The 22397-nt window shown below is 58.1% G+C and overlaps 1 protein-coding gene across 6 annotated transcripts; it reads right to left on the bottom strand.

The window, feature by feature from the left end:
• Nucleotides 1–14132: 14132 nt before the first annotated feature.
• LOC135578759 (uncharacterized) lies at nt 14133–21129 on the bottom strand. Of its 6 annotated transcripts, none has more exons than XM_065054783.1 (15): nt 19755–21125; nt 19328–19570; nt 18002–18623; nt 17771–17865; nt 17551–17642; nt 17279–17417; nt 16923–17114; nt 16554–16685; nt 16274–16351; nt 15825–15989; nt 15550–15671; nt 15169–15234; nt 14920–15058; nt 14631–14769; nt 14133–14346 (listed from the first exon to the last, which is right to left on the bottom strand). In XM_065054783.1, the coding sequence occupies exons 1-15, from the start codon at nt 20127–20129 to the stop codon at nt 14222–14224; spliced, it is 2724 nt and encodes a 907-aa protein (XP_064910855.1). In that variant the 5' UTR covers nt 20130–21125; the 3' UTR covers nt 14133–14221. The 6 variants fall into 6 exon arrangements, with proteins under 6 accessions (XP_064910855.1, XP_064910858.1, XP_064910857.1 ...); XM_065054786.1 differs by having other exon boundaries at nt 14631–14766; XM_065054785.1 differs by having other exon boundaries at nt 16923–17111.
• Nucleotides 21130–22397: the final 1268 nt, after the last annotated feature.

Below are 22397 nucleotides of genomic sequence, written 5' to 3'. Positions count from 1 at the left end.
TGTCACAGTCCTGGGAAACAGCCCCAAATCCCCCCGCTTCAACATTAACCGAGTGAGCAAATTAACTGCCAAAAAAATGGATCTTGAAAGCTTCTTTGAGCACAAATTATCCTAAAAACAGCCCCAAAATGAAGTAAATTGAATTTGAGACCAAACAGCCTTAAAAATCTCAAAATCCTGCCCAAATATGGTCCCTCACAGCTTTATATAATAAGATATATATGTAAAAATAGATTAGATACATTACATAGTAATTATACATAATATATACAGTATATATTAATATTTAATGAATATCATTACAATAGTATATTATAGATATCATTATATTATGCCATTATATATTAATTATAAATTTCATTACATAATATCAATGAGTATTAGTTGATCAGTTAATTATATCAGATTATATATTATATATTTCTACTATTCATCATATTATATCGTTTATAGTAGCATATTGCTATATTGATTTAGTCTATATATTTACTATTAATTTAAAATTAACTTTAATAATTTAAATTTAAATTAAATTAAAAATAAGTTAAATTAAATTAAAATATAGAAATAAATTTTAAAATGGAATGTAAACAATTACGTGGGTTTAGGGAGGCGGCGACCAATCAGCGCCTTTCTCTCCTCAGAGGCAGCGACCAATCAGCGCCTTTCTCTCCCTCGGAGACAGCCGAGCGGGGCTGAGCCGGGGGAGGCTTTCCCGCCAGACGGCACCGGCCAATCAGCGAGCGTCTCCTCGGCCCCCTCAGCGTGAGGGAGAGCGGGACGGGGGAGACAAAATGGCGGCGGGTTAAAAAAGCCGAACATGTTCCCGCTTAAATATTAATTCAGTAAATTATATAAATAAATAGATTTTTAAAGCTTTTTTTGGGGCCAAATCAGCACCAGATCTGGGACCCCCAGCTCTAGACACGTTCAATGAAGTGAATTCAGCCCTAAAACCCCCCAAAAAGCAACGAAATGCCCCTCCCGGCTTTAAATACAATAACTTACACACTTATTTCAACAACTACTTACATTATTTTAACAATTAATAATTTAAACAATTAAGCGGCTTTAGGAGCCTCAGAACCGCCCAAAATGCTCAAAAAAACCCTCATAAAACCTCAAAAAGCCCCGTTTAAATATAATAATTTAAATTAATAAGCGGTTAACAGAAAAAAACGCATTTGGACTCGCAATCCTGGGAAACAGCCCCAAATCTCCCCCCGGGCTTTAAATATTAATCTATTGTATAAATTCTTATCAATAAGTAGATTCAAAAAGCTTTAAAGTCGCAAATCGGCCCCTCAAACTTTAAACGCGTTAAATAAACCTTTCAAAAAGCCGATTTAGACCCCAACGGCCCAAAAAACGGCTCCTCACAGCGCTAAATAATTGAAACAACTCAGCGTCTTCAGGAGCCCCGCACCGCAGTGAAATAATAAATCAAATAATAAACCAACAATTAAATCTTAGGAGCCTCAAACCCGCCCAAAATGTTCCAAATAAAACCTCAAATAAACCCTTTAAACATAACAACTTAAATAAATAAGGGCTCTAAAAAAACCGATTTGGACTCAAAATCCCGGGGAAAAGCCCCAAATCTCCCCGAGCTTTAAACTTTAATTCTCCTGATAAACCCTCAATAAACAGATTTCAAAGGCGCCTTCTGGCACAAATCGGCACCCAAAAATTACGTAAAAACATCTTTTAAAAGCCGAATTAGACCCAAACCAGCCCCGCTTGCTGAGAAAAGCCCCGAACCGGCTCCTCCCGCGTTCAACACAAAGATTTAAGCCGCTAAAGCGGCTTCGGGAGCCTTAATCGCCCCCGCCCCCCCCCCCCCCCCCCAAACCCGCGGCTTTAAAACCCCAGTTCCGATCAAAACCCCCAGATACACCCCAGCCCGCCGGTCACTCATTAACCCGCCGAGCCCCAATTAACACCCGCACGATAATTACCGCCCTTACCCATCCCGTTAACTGATTCCGGCCGCCGTTCCTGCCGTTCTCCGGTTTCCCGCGGCGGGCGGGCGGGCGGGGGGGGGGGGGGGGGGGGGGCCGATGAGCTCGCGCTGCCGCTGCCGCCTCCGCCTTTCTGGTCCTGCGCGCGTCCTGCGCCACCCCATTTATTACCTCGTTGTCCCGCCCGGTCCCGCCCCCCGCCCGCCCTCCTTCCAATGGACGATCCGCCCCGTCAGCCGCGCTGCCCAATCAGCGCTTCGTTGCTGTGGGCTAACGTCGGCGAGAAAACGCCGACCAATCAGCGCCTTTTCTACCTCAGGGGCGCTAGCGAATCAGCGCCTGTTACTGGGAGGGCGAACTTCGGCGGAAAGTGACCAATCAGTGCCTTCCTCCCCTCAGCGACACGGTGACCAATCAGCGCCTTCCTCCCACCCCCTCGGAGAACCCCTCGTGGGGATGAGCCAATGGACGACTTCCGAGGCTGACACTGTCAGCCAATCAGCGAGCGCCTCCTCCCTCCCTCGGTATAAAATAGCGAATGAGAGGAGAAGGGGGAAACAAGATGGCGGAAGAGAAGACATCGTGGCGGCATGCAGCGGCGATTGAGGAGGAAGGAGGAGAGTCGGGGCTAGGCGGAAAACCGGCGGCTCCTCCGGCCGCGGCAGCAGCAGCGATCGGGGGGTGTGTGGGGGGGAAACCGGCGGCTCCTCCGGTCGCGGCAGCAGCAGCGATCGGGGGATGTGGGGGGGAAACCGGCGGCTCCTCGGGCCGCGGCAGCAGCGATCGGGGGGTGCGGGGGGGAAAACCGGCGGCTCCTCCGGCCGCGGCCGGCACGTGGCTTCACCGGCACCGCGGCCGCGAGACCGCGCGCTGTGGGGCTGCGGGGCGGGTGTGGGGCCGGGGGCTCCAGGGGTCCCGCAGCGGCGGCCGTGGGGCGGGATGGGGCGGCTGCGGTGATAGCTGTGGGGCACTGAAGTGGCTGCTGTGGGGGCTCTGCAGAGGCGTGTCTGGAGCTCTTGCGGGGCAGGAGCAGGGCTGCTGTAGCGGTACCTGTGGGGCAGCCATAGGGCTGCCATGGGGTTACTTAGGGTCACGCATGGGTGGGGGGGCCGCGCGCGCAGCTGGGTGTCACACCCCCATAGGAGAAGCCGCTTGGGGTAGGGAGAAGGACACGCCCAAAGAGGGCGTAGCTTAGGAAGGGAGGGGTGGAGCCGAGAGTAGGGTGGGCTCTGTACAGCACGTGCTCTGAGGGGGCGTGGTTTAGCAGGGGCTGAGTTTAGGGGTGGAGCCGCGGGCGGGGCTTCGATGCATTATGCTGCTGGGAGGGGTCTGTAAGGGACACGCGCCTCGGGGAGGGCACAGACTGGCAGGGGCGGAGCTTGGACGGGGTGGAGTTGGGGGTGTGGCTTTCTCAGACCACGCCCTTGGAGGGAGAAGCCGGACTGGATAGCACACTGAAAAATTAAAATTAGCTGTTGTTAATCACATCTAGTTTGATGTCTTTTTATTTTAACTCAGAGGTAATTAATAGCGGTCATGTTTTTGCACAACCCCAAAAAAGCTGTGGTTAAATTCAGACTGTCATAACTGTTTTCTAATATTATTTTACATCTAAATATCTTTTAGTGTTCTGTTGGGAATCATTACTGCCTGGGAACTTTTTAATACCTCTGTTTATAAACAGCCACTACTTAGTGGTTCCTTTATACTTCTCTTTAAAAAAAGAAATGTAACGTTTTGACTCTGTTTGGTTCTGAGCTTTGTTGCCTCCCATCTCGTGGCTCTGTTATAATTTAAATACTAAACACTCCCGATCACTTTCCAATGCTGTTTAAAATCTAAAGCTTCCTCACTTTGTTTCCTATGCAGTCATTCGTGTCTGCGGTTTATTTCATAACGGTTGTTCAAATGAAGCTACCAATGACTCCACATTAGTTTTCTGCCTTTATCATTTAAAAGGAATTCCAAACAATGTGTTTTTTAAACTAGCATTCAGATTGGGAACAACTGCTGCCTACTTCACCAAGTAATAGCTGAAATTAAATTTACTTCTTGCTCATGCCTATATAATTTCATCTATTTACACTTTAACATTTTTATCATTACATTACTACCAGGCGGATTAACTAGCACACATTATTTTTTATTGTAGATATAAACTAGAGGTTTTTTTCTCTACAGGTATTACTTCCAATTAGTGATCCAGTATTTATATTCCACTCTTTTAAATTTTACTACATAAATTGGGGATTATTACTGTCTGCCTTGGAATTACCTTGGAATTTCCAGGCAAACCCACCGCAGCGCCTCGACGTGTCAAGATTGTCGGTGCCGGCTCCGCCAACAACGCGTCCAGCGAACGCCGCGGTGCTGCCGGGGCTGCGGCAGCGCGACGGAACCGACCGGAGCGCGGGGAGGAGACTCAGCCCAGCAGGTACCACACGTAACGTGGAACACCGGGCGGCCCAACTTCATTTCAAAGGAGGAACACGCACACGGAGCACAAAGGATGCTCTTCTGCACGAGACGCGCTGTCCTTAGCAGCTGCACAGCGACGCTGTCTCTGTGATTGGGAGATCTGGTGGCAAATGAGGGAGCTCTGCACGTTGCACCTTTCAAACCTGCACAGAGTCACACTTCACCCCGCAGGTGACACCAGAAACTAGGAAGCCTCCAAAAAGAATTTACAGCCCCACACCCAAACCAGCTGCACTCACCTCCACCACCAATCCTGCTCTACACACACCTCCTTCTCCTTCACACACCCTTCAACAGCCAGACCCACAGCCATCTCCTCACGGTCATTCACTGCACTGAACGCAGCAGGGTAGGGGTGGAGGGGGGAGAAAGCTAAAGGAAATTTTTTAAAAACTCCCTGTGTTTCTTTCAGTGGCATTTTTGGCGTTATTTTTGTTGGGGGCCGGGGCACATGTTGGGGTGTTTTTAATTAAGGAAACTGCTGTTTCAGCCTGCAAGTGAAAACAAACCACACGCACAAGGCTGGACACGATCAAAGCAGCCCCAGCTCGTTCCGCAGTCGCTGACAGCGCGTCCATTCAGCCGTCTGCCCGCCCTGACGCGCTCCCCCAGCGTACCCGGCTGGACACACACACGTGTGCTGGGGAACTCGGACCAGCGCTGCGGTCTGGGGAGGAGTGAAGGACGAACCAGAAATAGATCCTGCAAGAATCCGTCTCTAAAACACTGTAGATCAACAATGACGGTTGTAAGTCACAGACACTCCTCCTTTTCTCTCGGACTCTCACAACAGTAATAAGTAAGTCCTGAAGGATGGAAAACACCAGGATAGGCTGGGAACAACAACAAAGGTAGGTAAAAGAAGGTAAATGGGGGCTCTCAGGGGCCCCAAAAGACAAGCTCAGCTGTCCTGAGAGGAGCAGATGGGAATCAGAGGAGTCCTGAGGGGATTGGGGTGGGGGCTGTCCTGGTTTCATTAAAAAACAAGTTTCTCTTTCAGTGAATTTGCCTGTCAGCTAAAGCTTCATATTAGCTGCATTTTCCTGGAGAACCAGATACATGTTTTGGTAAACAATGCAATGGAATGCTTACTTGTTGATAAGGACAGATTCACATCTTGCAAGAGGAGCAACAAGAAACAGGTGACCAACAAACTGACCAACCGTGTATAACATCCCCTTCACATGAATACTTCATATAGAAGTGGCAGATCATGAGGATCTTGTCCTCTTTGCCCCTTTTCGTCCCTTCTGCTTATGGTGACATTAGGAGAGGACCTTGCTAGTCGTCCCTGCAAACTGAGGCCTACTGAGAGACTGAATCCAGCTCCGGTTGGCTGCAGAGTCCAGTCCAGGACTTCAGGTGCTGGCTCTGCAGTTGCTGAGACTTTCAGGATTGGTTTTGTATTATTTTCTCTACTCTTAATATAGCATTAGTAAAACATTGCCAGTTTTTCCAACTCTCTTCTCTCTGTCCTTCTTTCCCTCCGGATCGCCTGTCCTGAGTGGGAAGGGGGGAGAGGGAGGGGCAAAAGGGGGAAGTGGGGGGGAGACGGGGTTAACAATACATCTGCCAGGGTTTTACTGTCACCCCGCAATCTAAACCCTCGACAGGGGCCAACAGATGGGGGGTCCTGAGAGGAGACAAGAGGGGAAAATGAGGCCTCTGGGATGTGACAAGAGCAACCGGGGAAGTTTTGAGGGGAAGAGAGAAAAGAGGGGAATTTAATGGGGCAAAAGGTCAAACAGGCACCGTGATGCCACCAACGAGCCTGCAGGGACCCAAAGGCAGGCAGGGCAATCGCAGAGGAACTGGGAGGAAACGGGTTTCTGAGGGAACAAGGTGGCGAGTGAGCTTGTGAGGGGTCCAGAGGCAAAGGGATGTGTCCCGAGGAGAACAAATAGAGAGGTTCTTACTCTGAGAAGCTGTCCCGGACTTTGTTCCACCAGCAGCCGTCCTGCGGTCTCGGCACAGCCTGGGGATCCCTGACCCGCACCACCACAACCTTTAACAGCACATCGGGCTGCTCTAGAACCGCAATGACAAACAGCAAGTACTTCTCTAGGACAGCTTTGATGTGGGATTGTTCTGTTTTCTCTGCAACGGACAGGGAGACATTTCTCCTCCCCACAGTACCACTAAACACCCCACCCATGATTGTTCAGGCGTTTTGGGGCTGAAAGCCCCCATCTCTCACTGGCCTGCTCCTCCAGCAACATCATCATCACCCCCCGAGTCCCCCCATTTATTCACTCAAAAAAAAAAAGGTAGAAAAGGAAAACAGCCCCAGCGGGCAGCACATTACTTTAAAACGCCATTTACCTATGTACATACCAGAGCGCCCAAACATGGGGGGGCAGCGCCCCGAACAGCCGCAGCCACGTCCCACAGGCCGGCAGCCGCCCCCCGGCACGCTGGGGACGGAGGACGGAGCCGCGTCTCCCGCTCCGGCGCTGCTCCCCCCACCCGGGCTGGGGGGTCTGCTGAGCACGGGGCGGTCACAGCTCCCCCTCTGAAACACAGGAATTCCACATTAGAGTTCCGCGTTGGGGCGGCCGGGTGCAGCACCGCGCTGTGCCCGCAGCCTTTCCTTCCTTGTCCAATTTATACAACGGCCTCGGCTCCTCAGATTCCGCCAGGGCTGCTCTCCTCGCATTACCACCAGGTGGTTCCCCAATCCCTTTCCCGCGAGCTAAAATACCGCCCAACGGGCTCTTGTGCAGAGCACCGCTACCGCGCCGTCCTCCCGTTACACGTCACGCAGGACGACACGGCTCATCTTGTAACAGAGACAAGCAAGAACTACGAACGCTTCTAGCGGCACTCCACAGGCAATACTAAAACCTGCCCACGACGTACCGCCCTCACAAGTTGTGCTCCAGGTTTATCCCGCCCTCTCCAAAACAAAACGATTCCGGCACGCGGCTCAAGTCCGTCTAACGCTCAGCGCCGCGATCGGGACGCTCGGCCACACGGGCGGCTTCACGGCGCTCGCGCCCCTTGCACGCTAAAGCCACCGCAGCTTCCGCTGTAGGTTTTGGCGTTCGAGTGCACAGTCAGAGCCGAGGCCTATCCGAGAATCAAACCGAACTGCGGTACGCCTCACCGCTACGTACGGGGCCGGCTCTACACCGCGACGGAGCGCCGGAACAACCGACACCAAAAGCTGGCCGCACGAGCAACCACCGCACGCCTGTAAGGCGCTCGCAAGCCCGTGCGCGCTATCCTGCCTAAATTCCGTACCGCGACTTACGGACGCCCCGCGAGCGCGTGCCCGGTCCCGGCTCCCAGCGCAGAAAGACCCCTCGCCAGAGGTCCTCGTCCGTCCCCGCCGCGACGCGACCGAGACGAGGAGTCTCTCCAGAGAAACCCCCGGGGCGCGCCGACAGAGCCCTCGACTCCGCGGGCCCCGCGGCCGCACAGAGCGGGTCCTCCGGCCGCCTCGCCGGCTGAAACGGGGAAGGGAACGGGACGGCAGAGTCAGCAGCGCTGCTAAGCCGCATTCTTCACAGTATCACTGTATGTTTGGGACGGGAAGGGACCTCAAAAGATCATCCAGTCCAATCCCCCCATGGAGCAGGAACGCCCAGGTGAGGTCGCACAGGAGCATGTCCAGGCGGGTTTTGAATGTCTCCAGAGAAGGAGGCTCCGCAACCTCCCTGGGCAGCCTGGGCCAGGCTCTGCCACCCTCACTGAGAAGAAGTTTCTTCTCAAATTTAAGCGGAACCTCTTGTGTTCCAGCTTGATCCCATTACCCCTTGTCCTATCGTTGTTTGCCACCGAGAAGAGCCTGGCTCCATCCTCATGGCACTCACCCTTTATGTATTTATAAACATTGATAAGGTCCCCCCTTAGTCTCCTCTTCTCCAAACTAAAGAGACCCAGCTCCCTCAGCCTTTCTTCATAAGGGAGGTGCTCCACTCCCTTAATCATCTTTGTTGCCCTACGCTGGACCCTCTCCAGCAGTTCCCTGTCCTTCTGGAACTGAGGGGCCCACAACTGGACACAATATTCCAGATGGGGTCTCACCAGGGCGGAGCAGAGGGGAAGGAGAACCTCTCTGACCTACTAACCACCCCCCTTGTAACACACCCCAGGATGCCATTGGCCTTCCTGGCCACAAGGGCCCAGGGCTGGCTCATGGTCACCCTGCTGTCCACCAGGACCCCCAGGTCCCTTTCCCCTACACTGCTCTCTAATATGTAATTTCCCAACCTATACTGGAACCTGGGGTTGTTCCTGCCCAGGTGCAGGACTCTACACTTGCCCTTGTCAAATTTCATCAGGTTATTCCCCGCCCAACTCTCCAGCCTGTCCAGGTCTCTGATGGCAGCACAGCCTTCTGGCGTGTCAGCCACCCCTCCCAGCTTGGTGTCATCAGCAAACTTGCCGATAGTGCACTCTATTCCCTCGTCCAAATCGTTAATGAATATACTGAACAACATTGGCCCCAGCGCTGTCCCCTGAGGCACTGCACTGGATACTGGCCTCCAGCTGGACTCCGCACCATTGACTACCGCTCTCTGGCTTCTCTCCTTAAGCCAGTTTGCAACCCACCTCACTGCTCTATTGTCCAGACGAAGCTGTTCCATTACTTTCCCAGGGACAGAGCTGAGGCTGACCGGTCTCTAATTACCCGGGTCCTCCTTCTTGCCCTTTTTGAAGACTGCAGTGACATTTGCTTTCCTCCAGTCCTCGGGCACCTCCCCCGTTTCCCAAGACTTGGCAAAGATGACGGAGAGCGGTCCAGCAGTGACTTCAGCCGGCTCCCTCAGCACCCGCGGGTGCATCCCATGCGGACCCGTGGATTTATGGATGTCCAGACTATTTAATTGCTCCCTAACCCAGTCCTCATCGACTAAAGCAAACTCCTCCACTGACCTGGCTTCATCCGGGGTCTCAGGGGTACAGGGCTCCCCAGGACAGCCTCCGGCAGAGTAGACAGAGACAAAGAAGGCATTCAGGAATTCTGCCTCCTCTGTATCTTCTGCCACCAGGGCACCCACCCCGTTCATCAGTGGGCCTACATTGCCTCTGGTGTTAGTTTTATCTGCTATGTATTTGAAAAAGCTCTTTTTGCTGTCCTTGACCCCTCTCGCCAGCTGTAATTCTAGGGGGCCTTGGCTATCCTAGCTGCCTTCCTGCATCCTCTAACAGCAGCCTTATATTCCTCCCAAGTGGCCAGCCCCTGCCTCCATGACCTGCAAACTCTCCTCTTCTGCTTGAGCATACCCAACAGGTCCCTGTTCAACCACACAGGCCTCCTGGCTCCCTTCCTCGACTCCCTTCGTGTGGGGATGCTCTGATCCTGAGCGTGGAAGAAGCAATCTCTGAATGCAACCCAGCTATCTTGGGCCCCTTTTCCTTCAAGCAGTCTTGCCCGTGGGATTTCCCCCAGCAGTTGCTTGAAAAGGCCAAAGTTGGCCCTGCTAAAGTCCAGGGTTGCAATTCTACTTGCTGTTCTGTTCCTGCCACCCAAGATGCTGAACTCCACCTTCTCGTGGTCACTGCAGCCCAGGCAGCCCTCAACCTTTCCTGCTTCGACCAGACCCTCCTTGCTAGCAAGGATGAGATCCAGCAGTGCACCTCTCCCAGTCGGCTCCTCCACCACCTGCATGAGGCGGTTCTCACCGATGCACGGCAGGAACCTCCTGGACTGTGGCTGGCTGGCTGAACGGTCCCTCCAGCAAACAGCAGGGAACTTAAAATCCCCCACAACAACCAGGGCCTGTGACCGTGAGGCCGCTCTCAGCTGCCCATAGAAGGCCTCATCAACTTCCTCAGCCTGATCTGGTGGCCTGTAACAGACGCCCACAGCAGTGTCACCCCTGCCAGCCTGCCCCTTGATCCTGACCCATACACTCTCAACTCGCTCCTCATCCGCTCCTGGGCAGAATTTAGTACACTGCAGCTGCTCTCTCACATAGAGAGCAACTCCACCACCACGCCTGGCTGGCCTGTCTTTACTTCATTTGATGAGGTTAGTTGTAATCGTTTAGTTTCTCGCTGACAACACGTCTCTTAATTATTAGTTAAATACAAACTAAGCTCTCAGCTCCTAAACAACGTGTTACTTAACCTTCCGTCTCCCTCTTGTCGTGCAGAAGGAGCTAAAAGGTGAAAAACGTCCCCTCACCGCGCAGGCGGTCAGAAAGCATTTCCCTCACGTCAACCGGTTCCTGAGGGCCGCATCTTGTAGAACTTCACCGCAGCGTACGCTGACTCGGCAGCTTCTCTTCAAAAGCGGGAAGAGAAAACAGGGACAGGCGTCTGAAAAAACAAGGCAGAGAACAGAGCAGCTGGGAACACCGTGTCATTCGCACGTGCACGTCCCACAAGCCCCCGAACGTGGGGGGGCTCCCCGAGGAAAACAAAGCGGGGGCAGCGCCCCAAACAGCCGCAGCCCCGGCCCGCAGGCCGGCAGCCGCCCCCCGGCACGGCAACGCTTCCGGCCGACCCGAGAAGGGAGCCGTTCGTGCCGGCCGGTATCGACACCCCCCTTTTCCAGGCAGCTCGGAGAACTCCCTTTGCCAGCGTCGTCCTGGTACGTTTCCCTCGTCCGGCTGCTCTTGTCTGTACCCCGCGTGCACCATCAAGATGGTTTTCTAGGCACGTTTCCCACTGACTCGTTCGCACAGAGCTTCTAAATTCGCTCTTACCTGTTCGTCCGATCTCGACAGAGCGCTTCAGCTCCTCGCGCCGCGAGGCGCCACTGCTCTCCCGTCGCCGGTGACGGCTCCTTTGGACCCTAATTCTGATCGGGCTATAAATCTCCTATTAATTGCTCATCCTCTTTGTTACAGTTCCCTGACGTTGGCTGGAGGACACGGCCACCTGGGCTCAGAGACGCGGCTTCCGTACCGGTCTCTGTCCTCTCGGTGGCTGGTTTGACAGCGGCGCCTGCCAATTTATTGCCAGTTTCCTGAGCAGCGTTTCCCTTCTGAGGCCCGTTGCAACGCGTGACGGCAACTCTCCTAGCAACAGCACAGCTTCCAGCAACCGGAGCATCACGTTTAATCTGCCTCCCTTGTGCCGTTAATACACTTTATTCTTTTCAAACGGCTTCAAGGGCCCGCACCCTTCAAGAAACCTGCTTAGAATCAGTGCAGCTACTAATCTTCTTCTCTTTGCGTAACTCTACAGCTCACGCGAGAGCAATTGCTTCAGCTTTCTGGGCAGAAGTCCCTGGAGGTAAAGCTATAGCTTCCCTTACCTGCTGGGCGGTCGGCACCGCACGCCCGGCTTCACGTACCCCTCGCTTTACGCAAAGCTGCTCCCACCGCTGACCCGGGAGGCTTCGGCATCCTCCAGCGGCCGGTCCCTTCAATCCGCTTCTGCTGTTGCCGAGCAACCGTGGGCCACCGACTGCCAGACGGATCCACTGAGGAAAGAAGCCGCGCCGAAAACGTTAGCAGGAGCAATATTTACGTCATTAAACGTTTAAGGAGGCACCGAGGGAGGGATGTCGTTTGCACACCAATGGGGACCTGACCCCCGTCGGGGGGGACGGACACCGGCACGCACAGACCCGACCGCGAACCCCCGCGGCTCGATCGGCGTCTCTGCCCCCCCCCCTTGCCGTGCGCTGCAGTACCCGAGTTTCGCCACAGGGCGGCAGCACCGAGGCGCGCCGCGGCACCGCGTTGGGGCGGCCGGGTGCAGTACCGCGCTTTGCCCACAGGACGGCGCCACTGAGACCCGCCGCGGCAGCCCCGGGCGAGCGGTCGTGCCGCGTTTCGCGGGAATCCCGCCAAAAAAAACCCAAAAAACAAACGCGACCAAACAAAAAAGCGCACAGAGAGAGCCGCGGCGCGAAAGCCGCGCCGCAGGACACGGGACCCGCCGGGGCTCGCCCCGAGCTCCCGCCGAAGCGGCGCCACGCCACCCAGCCCGCCCGCAACCGCGCCTTAGCTCTGCTTGTAACCGTCCCCGCGACCGACGGGGGCTGCGCCGCTCCCGGAGGGGCTGCCGCACCGGGCACGGGCGCTGCGCCGGAGGGAGACGCGGCTCCGGACCGCACGCCTCCCAGCAGCTTCGCCAGCGCGGCCGTAAGGGCTGGGGGGGGGAACCGGAACCGAACGCCTCCGCGCCGCGCCGCGCCGGCCCCTCCCGCTCCCCCCGTTCCAACGGCACGGTCACCCTCGCCGCTGCCGCACTCACCTGCCGCCTCTTTCGCCGCTCCGTGCCCCTCGCGCTCCCCCGCCGTCCCGCCGGGCTCCGCGGGCACCGACAGCCGCCGCGCCCCCGAGACGCCCGCGGCGGGAGGTCCCCGGCTGTCGCCTCCTTCCCCTCCGCCCTCCTGCCGCCTCCGGGGAACCTCACGAAGGGCGGCCCTGAGCCGCCCGCCTCCCGATGCCCGGGCGCCGGCCGCAGCGAGCGCTCCGCAGCCGCCCCGACCCCCGTTCCCGTTCGCTCCCGGTCTCCGGCCCCGGCCCCGAGACACCGCGGACCTATCAGCGCTCGCGGTTTGGGCATGCGCACTAGGGAGACTGCAGCACCCGCCCCTTGCCGCATCCCGGTTGGCTCCCCGGGACACGTCAATCATCTCCCTCTCCGCCTATCAGCGCTCGCAACTGGGGCATGCGCAGTAGGGACACCGCAACGCCCGCCTCTTCCGCACCATCATTGGCTGCGGGCGGCACGCAGTACCCAGCCCTCGACGCCCGCCCCTCCGGCAATCTGATAGGCAGACAGCATGAATTTGCCTGTCAGCTAAAGCTTCATATTAGCTGCCTTTTCCTGGAGAACCAGATACATGTTTTGATAAACATTGCAATGGAATGCTTACTTGTTGATAAGGACAGATTCACATCTTGCAAGAGGAGCAACAAGAAACAGGTGACCAACAAACTGACCAACCGTGTATAACATCCCCTTCACATGAATACTTCATATAGAAGTGGCAGATCATGAGGATCTTGTCCTCTTTGTCCCTTTTCGTCCCTTCTGCTTATGGTGACATTAGGAGAGGACCTTGCTAGTCGTCCCTGCAAACTGAGGCCTACTGAGAGACTGAATCCAGCTCCGGTTGGCTGCAGAGTCCAGTCCAGGACTTCAGGTGCCGGCTCTGCAGTTGCTGAGACTTTCAGGATTGGTTTTGTATTATTTTCTCTACTCTTAATATAGCATTAGTAAAACATTGCCAGTTTTTCCAACTCTCTTCTCTGTGTCCTTCTTTCCCTCCGGATCGCCTGTCCTGAGTGGGAAGGGGGGAGAGGGAGGGGCAAAAGGGGGAAGTGGGGGGGAGACGGGGTTAACAATACATCTGCCACACGGCGGCCGTGGGCACCCCGGGGCGGGGCACGAAGCTGCTGCGTCCCCCCAGTTCTGGATCCCCTGACCCAGAGCAAAGCGCAAAGCGCTCCCCTCCTCCGGCTGCCGACAGCCAGCCCGGCTTCTTGCACAGCCCCCTGGTTCCCCCCTCACCCCGTCCCCCCAGTTAGTCCCAGGGGTGTTTCTGAAGCCCATGGACACCTCAGCCCCACCCGGGGGCAGGATGGGCCTCTGCTGGCTCTGCCCTGGTGCCCACTGGTTTGCTCCTCGTGCTCCTTCTGGGGGGGCCTGGATACCAACTGGATCCACCTGGGCACCCCCAAAGCGCCTTTTTAGCACTTATTTTTCTCCTGAAAAAGCAAACACAGCGGGGCTTTCTGCCATCCTGCCCCAGGGACTCCTCTCAGACCACACCGGTGCTTGGTTTCCCATCGCCATTTATTGCAGCCGCTGCCTGCTCAGTGCCCGGGGCGGTGGGACCGGGGCCGGGACCCCGTCCTGCCCGGCTGTCAGGGGGTTGGTTCACGGCGGGGGGGCGGGATGGGCGGCAGCAGCTGCGGTGCCAGGGTGAAGCGTCTGGGAGACGAGACTGGTAGGTGCTGCAGCACGGCTGATCTCAGCGAGGAGCGGGTGCCTGGGGGCGAGGGGCAGGGTCAGCCACAGACACCCACCAACAGGGTCCTGCCCCCACCCTGAAGCACACAGGCTGTTGTCCCACACTGCCCAGCACCACCCCCCATGTGCCCCCAGCTCCCTCCAGCTCCACCACGAGGACCGGCTGCCCCAGCAGCCAGTGCTGCCCCCACAGCCCAGCCCAGACCCCAGACCCCCCTCCCACCCCGCCCAGCTGTGGGCACAGACCCGTCCCCCCAGACAGCGGGGTGTCCTCTGCCCCCCGGTGCCCTGACAGGGCCATACTTGGCCGGTTCCTGGAGGTCGGGGTGTCTGGGGTGGCCCTTGGCATTGTGGGCAGCTCAGAGCCCCCCATCATGGAGAGCTGCTCGTCCTGCTGGTTCCCATCAGTGCCGTCCTGGCCCGACAGCTGCATCGCGTCCTTCTGGGAAGGGGAGAGCGTGTGACCCAAACACGGGGCCCCGTTCCGCATCCCCCAGCAACCCTCCCCCAGCCAGCTCTCCCCGGGGAAACTGAGGCACGGATGGATCCCCCCACAGGCTCAGATCCCCCTCCCCACCTCTGTCATCCCTACCTTGTTGGGGCTGCGGGCACTGGGTTTGGATGGCCGTGGGGTGCTGGGCGGTTTGGGCTGGAAACGCGGGGGCGTGACGGTGTGTTGGCCTCCGCAGCTCCGCGGAACAGTGGGGTATCTACACTCGCCTGTCCGCTCCCTGTGGGACAGGACATGGGGGTGCTCAGTGCCCGGCAGGTGGCACCCCGTGTGTCACTCGACGCCAGGAGGGGTCGGAGGCTGCTCCCTGTTCAGGGGGCAGTTACTCACGGTCCAGGTGCCAGCATGTTGAGGGGCCGGTCGCAGGACAGGCAATGGAAACCGGGCAGCAGCTGCCTGGAGGGGGGAGAAAAGGGCTGGGGAGCTCCTGGGGGGCACAGCCCCACCTGCACACCAGCCACAAAACGCCTCTGCACCCACCCCCCAAGACTGGTTGAGGAGGGCTCCTCCCGCACGTGCCCCCTCATTGTGCCGCCTCTATCGCTGCGAAGCTGCAGCTGGCAGGAGCACAAGGCACAGCCACTTGCTCAGCATCCCCAGGGGCGCTGCCCACGTGGCTCCCACGCCAGGTACCACACCGGCACGAGCCGGGACAGCCAGCAGGAACAGGGCCAGCACTGCCAAAGCCACCACTGTCCCCATCGCACTCACTTCCTAATCCCAGCGGCATCGTCACGCTCTGCCTGCAGCGCCTTCTCCTGGAGCTGCCCGCTGAGGCTCTTCCACCGCTCCTCCTGCTGCTGCCGGAACGCCCCCAGCTCCCGGCGGTCCAGCTGTGGACGGGTGACACCCTCAGCCAGCTACCCCAGGATGGGACATGGCGGTCCCCTGGGGCACAGCCGGGAGGGGGGACCCTCGCAAGAATGCTGCCTTAGGCTGCCAGGCCCCCAAGGTGCCAGTTCTGCGTGGAGGGGACAAGCCCTCACCTTGCAGTCCATCTGTCTCTGCAGCTCTCGCTGGAACTGGTGCCAGCCCTTCTCCTGGCCCGTCACCTGGCTCGTCACCTCCTCCATCATCTTGGTCAGCCGCTCCTCGCACGCCTCAAGCTGGCTGCGACTGACTTTGTCAGCCAGGGCGGCTTTGTCTGCTTTCTAGCAACGGGGAAAGGCAGGAGAGCGGTGGGGACAGGATGCAGGGACAACGGGAGAGGGAGAAGTGGCTACGTGGTCCTGTTCACCCCATCACCCCCGTGGCGTTGGTCCCACCAGCCGAAGGGACTCGGGGCCACAGAGGGACCTGGCAAGGGACCCGCAGCCGGGCTGGAAATCCTCCCTCCCCCTGGCTGGTTCTGCCAGCCGGCACCCAAGGGACAAGGGGTGTTTGTCACCCTGCCTGGGACACCCTTGGCTGGCACCAGGGCCCCTCGAGCCCGTACCTCATCGATTCCCAGCACCAGCATCTCCTCCTTGTCTGCTTGCTTCTTCTCCAGCCTCCCCAGGGCCTGGGACAGAGCCTTCCAAGGCAGACAGCAGCCCGTGATGCCACGGCAGGGTCGGAGCTGCCCCCCGGCCAGCCGAGCACCCCCTGCCTCCCCACCCCATCAGAAACCTCCAGGAAAGGCATGGGGAAGCTGTGCAGGGCTGCGAGCAGGGTGGCAGGGGGACAGACCCCTTGGGGTCCCAGCCTGGGCTCTCCTGCGGGTTACAGCCACCCACCTTGATGTCATTCTGCTTCTGCTGACGATCCTGCTGGAGGTTTGCAAGGGCCGAGCTCAACTTCTCATAGTCCTTTTGTAGCTGCATGATGCTGGCCTGGAGGCACTTGAGTTGCTCGTCCTGCTGCAGGGACTAAGAGGACAAGGCGGTGCTGAGCAAGGGGGTGGCTGCCCCTCGGGGACAGACCCAGGGTATTTTGGCTGGTGGCCACGGGCCCTCAGTGCAAGCAGGACATTTGCTCCAAGGCTTTAGTTCCCTTCCGTGCTGCTGACTCTCACAAGCCAATTAGGGGGGCAGCGAGGGGCTCCCCCACGTTGAAATGTCTGAGGGGTCCTGGCAGCTCAAGCCCCCTACACCACATCTCCTTACCTGTCTCCTCCACTTCGGATGACTCTCCACCTTGCTGCCCGCCTTCTGGACCAGGGACTCCACCTGCTCCTCGAGCTTCTCGCAGCGCTGGAGGAGCTTTCCCAGCAGCACCCTGGTGTCCGGGCTGCAGACGTGGCACCCTGCGTGTTCGTGTCCCCCGCTCTGCGCCGTCGTCCTCGGCTCGTCCACCTGCTGGCAGGGGAGGAGGAATCAGCTCTGAGCCGGGCTGGATGCCGCCCACAAGCCCAGGTGCCGTGGAGGCTCCATGGCCCCGTCCAGCCAGGGGACGTGGCCGGGACCCCGCCAGGACCCCCCCCGAGCCAGCGGGGACTGGGAGCGCTGCCCCCGGGCCTCACCTCTGCCTGCAGCTGCTGCGCTGCCTCCATCACCAACTTATTCACGTACTTGGCCGCAAACTGCTCCAGCTCGGCCTGGGTTGGCTCCTGCTGCTTCCCCAGCTCCTTGCGCTCTGCCTTGACCTTCTGTCCCTTGGGCCTGGACAGCGAGACAGGGGCAGGGGCAGGCTTAGCCTTCGTGGGGGTGTCCCTCGGCCCCCAAACTGGGATGTTCCCAGACCCCAGGCTCCCTCACAGCCCTGCAGGTAGGAAACCCTCTCCCATCCTTTTACCGTGGCTGTTGGGTCATCTGGCCACTGCCGTCTGCTTTCCTACCGGCTCCAGACCCCCTCGTCTTTCTGGGAGCATCCTCCACCTTGCTGATCTGGGAACGGCAGTGGGGGGGGTGAGGGCACAGCCCCCTGTGTCATTCCGGCACGGGGAGCCTTCAGCTGCCCCCTCCCTGCCCAAACTGCTGTCCCCACAGCCCCTCGGGGACTGCTGCCGGCTCACCTTCTCCTTCTCCCCGTGGAGGGCCCTGGCCATGTCCTGCAGGAAGGACACCTGGCACCTGAGGTCGGCCAGGATGCTGGTGATGCTCTGCCGGCCTAGAGGGACATGGTGCAAGGGGATATGCTGTCGGTGAGGGGGTCTCACCCGTGGGGCCAGGCTCTGAGCATGACGAGCCCCTGACCCAGGGTGTCCCCACACCAAACAACCCCGCCAGCCCCCCCGTGCTCTCACCTCCCTTTGGGAAGAGCCGGCGCACGTCCTCAAGATCTGTGCTTTCTGCTTTTGTAGATTTAAGCTGCTCCACCTGTTCCTTCAGACCAGCGCAGAGCTGGCCGAGCTGCCCAACCTGTGACAGCACCTCCCGCATCTCCGACTCGTAGCTTGAGGTGCTGGTGGAGCCCCAGGGCTTGGCCAGCTCTTGGGCATCCCCTGGGATGGTGGCTTTGGAGCTGGAGGACCCAGGCTGCACCCCAGGGGTGGTGGTGTGGGTCCCAGGGGATCCTGCCTGCATCCCCGCGGTGCTGGCCTGGGCATCAGGGGCCCCTGGTTGTGTCCCCAGGGAGGTGCTGGCCTGGGTGCCCGGGGATCCTGGCTGCATCCCCGGGGTGGTGGCGCTGGCACCAATAGACCTCTTGTGAATGGAGGGAGCGCCTGACAACTTCACAGGGGTCGCTGGTTGCCCCTGTATCCCTGCTTGCATCCCCGGGGAGCCAGACCCTGCAGTCCCCTTGCTGGTCTCCATCCCAGGCTGTGTCCCACGTCCCTTTGGCTCCAGTGCTGAGCTCCTCCTGGCCTGGCTGTCCATGGCCACCTGGGTGGGCTCAGCGGGGGCAGACTGGCCCCCAGCACCCTCCTGGGAAGAAGAGGCAAAAGGCAGCAGGTTTACTGGCAGCTGGGCAGCCTAGAGGACAGACCCCAGAACCCCCCGCCATGTCCCCAGTCCCCGTCCCCAAACCACCATCTTGCATGGCCAGACTCGTGTTGAAAACGAGAGCCCAAATGCAAAGTGATCACGGGGTCAGCCCGGCCATGGAACCAGAGGGATGGGATCCCCAGGGATGGAACCCCCAGTATCACTGCCCAGCACCCCAGCCCACAGGCTGTGCCCCGAGGCAGGAGGGCTGGTGTCCCCGAGGGAGCGGGGGACGCAGCCGCCTCCTGTCCCTGCGCAGCCCGGCAGTGTCCCGGGGCTTCCCCTGGAGCTGGGCGAGGAGAGGGACACCCGTTCAGATGTGGGAGCGGGATTTAAAGAGTATCCCCGAGTGAACTGGGGCACGAGGCAGAGGGACACTGGGCAGGGCTGTGCCTGGGGACCGCGGCTGAATTGCATGGGCAGAACTTTATCTCCCCTCCTGCCCCTCCCATGGTTCTGTTTTGAGGGCTCTCTAGTTCAAAAGTGCCTTAGCAACTCCTGGGACACCCTTCCCATCTTCCCTCCTGCTGCCCTTCACGCTGGTGACACCGATGGCCGTGGGGCAGGGGCACAGTGTGACAGGGCAGCAGGAGCGGGGAGGGACGAGGGCCCAGCTCCCTCCCGGGGCACCAGGGGATGCTCACCAGGCCAAGCGTCTCCTGGATCTCCTGGATGTCCTCCGCCAGGCCAGAATGCGCCTCCTGCAGGGCATGCATGTCCTCTGCCAGGCCGACATGCGCCTCCTTCACCTCCTGGATGTCCTGTTCCAGGCCAGAATGCGCCTCCTGCATGGCCTCCTTCATCTCCCGCACGTCCTGTTCCAGGCTGGACTGCGCCTCCTTAAACTTGCTGATCTCCTCCCACAGGTCCTGGAGCGAAGCCCTTTTCTGGGAGAGCGGGTGGGGGGTGAGCCCAGGGGAGGGTCCCTGGGGACCTGGGCCCCGCTGTGCTCTGCTGCGGGAGCTCGGGCTTAACCCAGCCCTTGGGCTGAGGGCGGCACGACGGCAGCGCGGAGCCCGGAGGAGGGGGCGTCTCGTGGGGGAGCACCCAGGGACCAGCAAGAGCATCTACCTTGGGGACATCTCTCTTCTCCTCTTCCGTTGTTTTTGGCGTGGCCTCCTTGGCCACGGAGGAGACCTTGGAGTTGCTCCTGGTCCCCTCCAGCATGTCCTTCTCATCCAGCTGCTGCTTTGGTTTCCAGAGCTGCTGCCCTGTGCCCACGGCTCCATCCTCCTCCTTCTCCTGGCCAGGCTGGGCCTTGCTGTCCTGATCCTTTGCCAGGCCGGGGGTCGGGCTCTGCTCTGGCTCCAGGACAGACAGCTCCTGCTGGCCCAGCTGCCCGATGATGGCCTCAAGCAATTTGTGCAGTGCCACCAAGTCGACAACCCCCAAATGGGGTGTCCCCATGGCGGCGTTCAGCATCTCCAGCAGTCCACGTGTGGCCATCGCTGCTGCTCTGCCCGAAAACACTGAACTGGATGTGGGAAGACGGGAGCTCTTCTGTCCGGAGATGATGTTGGAGGGATGGGCAGCCAGCAGCCTTTCTCCTCCTCCTCCTTGCCACAGAAAGTGATCCAGTCACCAAACAGATCCAAGTGCCAAAAGCAATCCGAGTGATGAAAGTGATCCAGTCGCCAAACAGATCCAAGTTCCGAAAGTGATAAAACCACCAACAGCAGTTCAACCACCAGAAGTGGTTCAACCACCAGTAGCGATCCTACCACCAAAAGTGGTGCAACCACCAATAGCGATCCCACCACGAAAGCGATCCAACTGCCAAAATGAGTCCACCACCACAGTGATCCCACCACGGCAAGTGATCCCACCACGGCCAGTGACCAAATGGGCGAGGGGCACAGGTGACAGGGGACAATATAGTGTCTCTGTTGCCTGGCAACAGCCGCCCCAGGAGCCAGCGGGCGCCGCCCTGGTCCTTTGTGATGAAGTCACCCACGGGATGGGAGATGCTGAGGCTCCCTCCTGCCTTTCCCACTTTACCACCTACAATGCAGCTGGTGACACCTCAAATGTTGTGGCAGGTCACTGCAGCCCGTGCCCAGATTCAAAGTACAATCAGACAGGTCATGGGGAATGAAATCTCATTTCACTCAATTAAATACCCTCAGTTTTAATTGCAGAAAGAATGGCTTTATCCGTGTTGTGCACTAAATGAAACTCTCCCGACGTCTCACCCTTTCCTTTCCCCATGGCACAGCTGGCCTCGGAGGCGATTCCCCTTGGTGGCAGATGGGCAGCGACTGGCTCACGAGTGCACCAGCACTGGGAACCTGGGCTGAAAACAAGGTCAAAGTGCCTGGTTTAGGACGCCTTTCCCTGCGGTTCATCAAGCAGAAGGGTGTCTTTTGAGAGGGAGCTGTTCTGAAGGGATTTCTTCTGCCTCTCTTGACCGTTGGCACGAGCCAGCGGCTGCTGACCAGGAAATGTGCTCATCGCTTGCTCCCTCAAGAACACTGTCCTGGCCTTTGCAGCTGGAACGACATAAACCAGAGGATGTTTCCTGTCACCTCTGCAAGAAGGTGGTTCAAATGCAAAGGCTGATCTTGCCCGTAAGCAGCACAAACTGCTCTAGAGACAGCTCTTTGCTGGGGATGGAGCTGCGAGAGAGGTTCTCCAGCTGGCACGGCTGCCTCCCTTTTGAAACACGGGCAATCTTGTGCTGGGAGTCCCGTCCCTCAGCCTCATGGCTCTGACATCTCCTCTGATGCTTCAGAAACGCTGCTGCTAGCTACACAGCCATTGCAAGATCCTTTTGCACTGCGAACTGAAGCTGCTCCATCGCTGAAAGGGAGACCCCAACACAGAAAGCAGGGCTGCCATGATTCCTCTGAGAGTGAACCCCACATCCCAAAGAAAGCCGGTCCTTAGAGATGGCCAAGTTTGGAGCAGCGCTGTCACACGTGAGCTGCGAGTCACACAAGGAAGAGTTCCAGGGGACGGAGCGTGTCCCCAGATGGCTTTTGCCAGCGCTGACTGAGGAAGAGGCGTCCTGTCCAGGGACCTCTGCACAGACATCTCCAGGCAGAGCAAGACACCGGGGGGCAACAGCCCCTCTCAAACCCCAGTTTTGCACCCCAAGTGGCCACACGGCAATGGGCAAGCGTTCATCCCGGGCCAGAGATGCTGGCTCCAGAAGTCATGGCTTGCTCCCGGGAGGGTCTTCTTGTGTCAGAACCTCCTGTGTTTCGCCACGCATTTTTCACTGTCAATGACTTTCATTTCTTTTCCCTCTACGCTCTCCTCCACTTTAGCCGTGGAGAGCAGATGCCAACAGTCTATTCCAGCCTTACGGGATCTTGCAGACTTCTCCTTTGCTGTCTGTGGTGCTGGTGACTGCCTTCTGCTGCCCCTGGTTCATGTTGAAGACTAATTCCTGGCAGACGCGGTTGGTGCTGCTGAGCAACGCTCTTGGCTTTGTGCTAGTGCTCAGTAGGACACCGACAAGGAAGCAGGTGTCAAAAACCTCTCGGTTCTTGTGTTGAATGGTGTTGTGAGGAATCATTTAACTTCTCATTTTCATCGTGAGCTCCTGGGGTTTTTGGCAAGACTGGCCTCAAAAAGGGCCGGGTCTGTCCGGGGGGGAGGTGGGGAGGGCACTAAATTCAGCTCAGTGCTCAGAAAGCAGGGGCCGTGCCGGGAACCGCGAGGGGCCCGGCCAGCGCCTCGTGTCCCGGGGGCCCTGCCTGACTTTCTGTG

The sequence above is a fragment of the Columba livia genome, chromosome 2 (assembly GCF_036013475.1).
Source record: "Columba livia isolate bColLiv1 breed racing homer chromosome 2, bColLiv1.pat.W.v2, whole genome shotgun sequence".
Lineage (NCBI taxonomy): Eukaryota > Metazoa > Chordata > Aves > Columbiformes > Columbidae > Columba > Columba livia.
Note: the sequence above shows the minus strand (reverse complement) of the source record. Positions and strands in the feature narration are given on the sequence as shown.